Source organism: Carcharodon carcharias, chromosome 2, assembly GCF_017639515.1.
Source record: "Carcharodon carcharias isolate sCarCar2 chromosome 2, sCarCar2.pri, whole genome shotgun sequence".
NCBI classification, from domain to species: Eukaryota; Metazoa; Chordata; class Chondrichthyes; order Lamniformes; family Lamnidae; genus Carcharodon; species Carcharodon carcharias.
Window position 1 is genome coordinate 195,410,206 of NC_054468.1, and position 6,789 is coordinate 195,416,994.

The 6,789-nt window shown below is 35.1% G+C and overlaps 1 protein-coding gene across 3 annotated transcripts in view; it reads left to right on the top strand.

Moving 5' to 3' along the window:
* bicral (BRD4 interacting chromatin remodeling complex associated protein like) overlaps positions 1 to 6,490 on the top strand; it is a 68,342-nt gene extending 61,852 nt beyond the window's left edge. For 2 of the 3 annotated variants that reach the window (XM_041176039.1, XM_041176053.1), the window contains 4 exons: positions 902 to 931; positions 2,380 to 2,474; positions 2,795 to 2,897; positions 3,984 to 6,490. In XM_041176039.1, coding sequence (XP_041031973.1) covers positions 902 to 931; positions 2,380 to 2,474; positions 2,795 to 2,897; positions 3,984 to 4,933 — 1,178 coding nt within the window. In that variant the 3' untranslated portion in view covers positions 4,934 to 6,490. The remainder of the gene's footprint in view (positions 1 to 901; positions 932 to 2,379; positions 2,475 to 2,794; positions 2,898 to 3,983) is intronic. The other variant, XM_041176045.1, reaches the window with a different exon arrangement.
* Positions 6,491 to 6,789: the final 299 nt, after the last annotated feature.

Here is a 6,789-nt window from a genome sequence, read left to right on the forward strand (position 1 = left end):
GTCTTCTTTGTAGCAGGACAGCTTTAAGGGTGCACCTGATATTCTGCCCTTCCAATATAAGCCCAAATAGCACCCAAACAACATTGATCCCAATGCTGTTCTGCCAAGACCATATTATCAGTTTCCACAATGTCTTATATGTATTGGTGCTGTTTTGATGCTGGCACAAATAAAACCATCTTTTCAACGCTGGTCACTGAAGGTCTGATGAGTAGAGGGCAACAATTAAGATGAGGATATTGAGACCACTTCTCTGACAAGAAAGTGACATTACAAGACAGAATTGTTAGAATTCTGAGACAATCAACTGTTCAGAAAAAGATAATAGTTAACCTTCACCCTATCACCTCCAGTGAATCTTAGTATAATTATTTCAGATTCAGGTCTGCTTTATATACCTTCTCAAGTTTAGTGGCATCAGTTGCTCCTGTGAGCTCTTGTAGGGATTTACTTGTGCTGTCCTATAACTATTTTTAGAATAGTGTAACACAAGGTGGGGGCGGAGGTGGTAACAGCAGTTTCTCAGTGTTACCTGAACTGTGTATTTATGTCTTCGGTGTGTGAACTGTCTTCTTGAGGGCAGATCAAGTGAACACTTGAATGAGGTAAAGCTTGATACAAATCCACAAGCTACATTATTTTACATTAAGTGAACATAGAGATTGAAAATTCTTAAATTAGTTAATGCAGCTTAACTTTGAGTAATAATACAAACTAAAGACCATGCTATAATTCCCCAAAACAGTGAGTCATCTAGTTTGACTTCAGTAAAATGACTTGAGTCTGTCCACCAACATTTCTAACCTGTTAGTCTCAGTTTGCTGAATCTAATTTCCGTATAGCTTTATATTTAAGAAAGCTGATGACAGTATCTCTGTCTCTTATCTTCCTCTGTTCACAGATAATAAGGAATCAAAGACTTCACAACAGCGTGAGTGTGAAGTGTTTTTGATTACCAAACAATCTAATGAAGTGGTTATCATTTACTGTCATCAACATAGATCTTTAGGATCTTAACCGCTGTTGAGAATTCAGTTGTTTAGTAGAGTCCATCTTGGGTTCAGTCACTCCCTTAAAACATTTTGAGCATATTTTATGGGTGTTGATTCACACTGCTCTATATAACTTGAACAACTTTAACCTGGTGAGGTAATAATAGCATGTGATCTGAACAAGATACTCTTGTCTTTCATACGTCTGTTTCTTGTCTGAAGGCAGTTTGAACAGTTGGTGAGAAGAAGCCTAATACAAATCATTAAGTTGCTTTATTTTCTATCAATTGACCATACAGAGCAACATTTCTGATTGAATTCATTTTTTCTATTCATGCAATTTGTCTTTGTGAATAATATGAAAACAATGAATATGGTACACCATACCACTTGCATGACTTAAAGCTAATTTTTAACTCCTCTTCCTTGCACTCTCATTTTTCTTGCAATCCTTTATTGCCTGATTGCCTCTAGCTTTCACAGTTTCCTGTTTTTAAAGAAAACTAATTCAGTGTGGGGCTCTTAATGCTCCCTGACTCTTTCAACCCCATATGGAGCAAAGTCCACCAGCCTAAATTGGCAGTGACTCCTGCTGAGTTCAAATGAAGCATTGCTGTAGGATTAGAGAGTATTAATGATCAACTGTGCTTCATTCTCCATTCTGTGGCACAATGGTTGAGGCACCTTATCTGAAATTTAATCAGTAAATTTATCTATGCTTCCTTTGAATTTAACCCTATGAGAGCCACCTTTAGCTTAATGAAAGCATTTTTATCATATTTATGCCTAGGTCCTCCCAAGATGGCATATCTTAAATCTGAGATGTGAAATAGTTTTTAAAAAACATGTGTGAATGCAATATGCTTTAAAACAAATCTTTACAAATATTTTTTTAAAATTTCAAATCCTTTTGGAAAATGGTCAAAGATTCTGGAATATGATAGCTTTTCACTTTCGTCTTCAGTGATTTATTTTATGGAGCAGTAGCTATTGATATTAGACCTTTCACTGACGCTGAAATGGACACTTAATTATGTCAAAAAGTATCAAGGCAGAGCAACATAAGATGTTTTCTAGATGCTTTTAGGAATATTAGCAATGTAGTTTTATGTATCTCCATATTCAGATATCTCAGATCGGCAGGCGATGCTGAGATATTCTCTGCATGCATGAAGGAGAGTAGAAATAATCTATCCATTAATTATATGTATCAGGTTGATCGACTCATGCAAATCTTAGCTACACAAAAGTAAAACCAACATGAGGATTGCTTCCAGCAATAATTTTCAAAGACAGAAAGATGATCCATACTTTGTTATTTATAAAGAATTTACAATGTTTTAGCATAGGCATTTGATACTAATTTTTTTCATTTTTTAAAAACCAGTGGATAATGAATTTGAAACTGTCTCAGTGCAATTGCTAAAACGCACTCAGATGATGCTCAGCAAGTACAGAAGACTGTTATTGGAAGATGCAATGGTAAGCATTAGTATAATGTGTAAACATCTTGTGAGCAGTTAACATCCCATGTTGTCCTAAGGTGAAAAGCAGCGGGAGGCATTTGAGAATTTAAAAACTTGATACATATGTAATATAACCACATGGGTGTAAACTATAGAGTGTGGGAAGTAATGGGTCTACACAATTGGATGTGTAAATTATACGCAAAATAAATTGCATTATGATTAGCATGGAGATGAATGTATTCATTCAGAAGACATTTTTTAGTATACCAGTAAATAAATGAGAAGGTGAGCATATTTGACAAATTACTGTAATCTTTATTTATTTGGCTTTAGCGAGTAAATCCTTCTGCTGAAATGGTGATGATTGACAGAGTGTTCAATCAGGATGAGAAAGCAGCCCTTAACCAGGACAAGCGCTTTTCTTTGGAGGATTCTGGTGAGTACTGTGGCAGTCTTGATCACAATGTTTGTAAGACGATCTGAAATAAAAATGTATTTTAACATATTCAATTCTGGCAATATTTTTTTCAATAAAATTATAAAAATTTTGCCACAAGCTCATATCGTAGCGTGCTCAATTTGTAAAATTCTATTAAGGATCTGGCGAGTCCTTTTTTATTGAAAAGCACTAAGAAAAGGCAAAGCATCCTCTCCTCATCATTTATAGCAGAAAGTATGCCGGTAGAAAGTCATAATGAAGATCTTGCGGTGGTTGGGGGACAAGGAACTTATAATTAACAATACAGACCAAGATATTCCAACTGTAATAACATTAATAGCCATTAACGAGGATGTAGTTAAGATGATTTGATAAACAGAACAGTGCATTTTTAGTAGACATTCTGGTTAACCTGCTTTGCCTATTTATTATAACGTTATGTTTTCTTTTTAGATGAAGTACCAATTTATTGGACAGATTAGTTCAATGAAAAATTAGAAAGATGATCATATTTCAGCAGACGAGGGTGATAAATTGGTCTGCTGGCTCTCCCTGTGTGTGCACTCTACCACATCTGGATTTCTTACCAGGAGTGACAATATATATGTGCGCACTTACACGGGCAAAATATTCATACTAAACATGTGTGATGGAATTTATCATCATATGATATCCTTCCTGTCATGAGCACTCTAATAACACTGGGCACTAAGAATGCCAGTGTGTTCTTGATGTCTAGGATTACAGTAGCAGTAAGGGTAGTATTTAAAATCAAAAAAGCCATCGTAGGCTAAACAATCAATTGTAAAGCAATTTGATTACATAGACTAAGACTGTCTTATAAAAATTTTAAAAAAGAATGAAGGGCCATTTCCAGAGGCTGCCAGCTATGCTATTCTAATTTTGGCATTACCTAGGAATGGCTGATTTAAATCGAAGTCACGCACATTTTTATTTTTTATTAGAGCCCTTTAAGCTGTTTATCTATAGCTGGGTTGAAAATGTTGCTCATTACCATTCAGTGGCAATTAAATTTTATACTGCAGTGATCCACATCATTCTTTATTTTTTCCCTTTATTTAGATGGCTATTTGGCAAACTTCTGTTGTTCATCCACCGTTTTTGTAAAACCTGTAGCTGAAACACAACCATTAACTACAGATGTGATGCCACATAAGTCTTCAGAAAGTAGTAGCAGGCAGTCTACACCAGCAAATGCTACTATCAACCAGAAAAGTGCATCCTCAAGGATGGTTCATTTAACTTCTTCTGTGGCAAGTGAGGTCAAGGCAACCACAAACTCTTCCACTATCAGCCCATGCACTGCTAAATCCTACAGCAGCAGCAAAGGGCTAAAACTAACAATCCATCCGGAGACAGCTTATGGAGCTGGAACACAAAGTAAATCTTCAAAAACTCAAGAGCAGTCAGATACTGGAAACCAAGGTGATAAAATTACTACTGGTCCCTCATCTGGTTACGTAGAGACTCAAAGCACAAAAATTTGTGAACCTGTTGTTGGAACTGTCCAAATACGTAAAGGAGAAGAAGATACGTCTGATGTTGAGGAAAAGCACCATAATTCTTGTGATAAAGTCACTGTAGAAGGTCTAATGAAGGAAGCACTGAACCCTGTTATTAATCAGATTAGTAATCCCATTAAATTGGAACATAATGAGGGTGACTCACAGTTGCCTTGGCATGACCAGTCACAAGACAAAAGTGCTAAAAATTCTCAACAGCATGACTTTTCATGTATGCAGACTAAAGATGCAAAAGAAGCACAATGCGACACATCACTCCATGAACATTTGGAGAGTGCAATCAATAGCATTTTGGATCTACAACAAGCTCAGAAACCTTCTGACAGTGCTGTCATCAAAAATAACTCACCTGACCTTGAAACTCCTCATTTTTCAGCCTTAGCTCCTGTGGAGAACTATATAGAAAAATGTATCCCAGATCATAATGAGGGCATCAGAGAAACAGACTCCATCTTAGAAGCAGCAGTGAATAGCATACTGGAATGCTGATAATGTGACCATGAAGGAACAGAAATGATTGTCAGCTGTGTTGACAACTTATAAGGATAAAGTAGCATGGTCCTCTGTATTGAGAACAGGTGCAGTTAGTGTTCCGGGAAAGAGGATAAATGGAGTAGAAACTAGGATATAGATTTATTTTGAAGCAAACTAGTTTGAGCTTAGGAAGGTCCATTGTAGTTTGTACATTGAAAATAATTATGGTGGCACAAGGTGCACATTAAGTCTTTTGTTTAAAAGTCGTTAAGAGAAAATTAATTTTATTGAGTTTTGTTTTGAAAGCTCTAATTTCATGTAAAATGTACTCTTCAATTTCAAGAGTGCTTTTCAGTTTGTGGTAGTAATTCATGTTTTTATTCATACTTTAATGTGTAAGTGTTATTTTTTGGTTCTATTTGTCTTTCATTTTATGTAAGACTTTTTGAAAATCGAGTGCCAATAAGTTAATTTTGAATAGTTGATGAGCAACATTCCCATTTAAATCAAAATTTAAAACTGGAATTGTTGATACTGAAGTGAAAGCCCACTTCATTATTCATTTTCCATTTTTAATACCACTAAGTATGATTATTTAAGGGAGGCTGCTTTAGGTCTTAAAGGCCTAAATAGAAAGCACAGTGTGGATGTCCATATTGTGATCCATTAGATTCTAGATCTAAGAAATGATGATTGCATTCCCATTTTGCAGACTTATTATTTTTGTCTTGCACACGCAGCAGTAAGCTTCCGTGCATAAGTGAGGAGCACAAAGTACACCATTAGATCAGTGAGGCCTTACAAACTGACTTCACAAGAAGAAAATGTCACTTATGGACTAAATGGTACAGCGTATTTTGCTTTAAATATTCTGATTTGTGTAGTGTCCAGCTATGGTCCTCCTTAGAAATGCTTTGTACACATTTTTAAAATATTTATAAAGATTTTTTGTAAAAAAAAAAGAAAAAGGAAATGTCAAAGTTATTTTTGTTATGTTGGTTCAGTATCTATATATAAAGCATGGTAAAACATGATCTGAATTAATTATTAAGAAGTATTTTAGTTGAATGCTAACAAAACACTGAATCAACTTTTCAAATGAGCCAAAGAATTCAACAAAACCAATTTGTGTTGATCTTTTCTTTTAATTTATTGAAGATTATCTGTGTATTCAAATTTGTAGCACTGCAGGCTAGTGGCCACCATTTCTCAATATTACAGTTTATTTGAATATTGTGTTGTAATTATTTATTTTGATATTATTTGCACGAGAAGTAACTGAGTCTGTGATGGATATTCCTAGACAGTACAGTAACAGTAAGAATCTTTGAATTCTTAAATGATGGCAGAAGATTGGCATAAAATGTTTTGAGATGTGGGGTTTATTTCTTATAAAAGGAAGTATGCTTTGTGAACAGTTATTTAACTGTTGTCCTACCAAAGATGAAACCTTCTTAATTTTTGTCATGTATTTTTTAAGGTTAGCAAATTGAAAATTTGTATACACACACAGCAACAAGAGTCCTTGAGTTGAATCCCCAGCCTTAAAGACAATAAACTAAGAAAAAGGCATGTTTCATTGATTATTAAATTTGTAAAATCCCCATTCATGTGAATTTTGTTTGGAAATGTTAAATATTTTTGGCAATTTAATGTAAGAACACTGTTGAGAAAGCAACTTGAATCTAAAGAATGATACTTCAGCTGCAGCTAGGCTGCCCGATGGCTCAGTGGGTAATTGCATTCTTGATTTGTTGTCCTGAGCCATGCAGACCAGGATGGTCCCAAGTTTGGTTAATGCAGCACAGATCAGAAATTATTCTCGACTGTGTTGACAGTGAGTGTATTACAATTGGCTTCAGTTCTTCCAT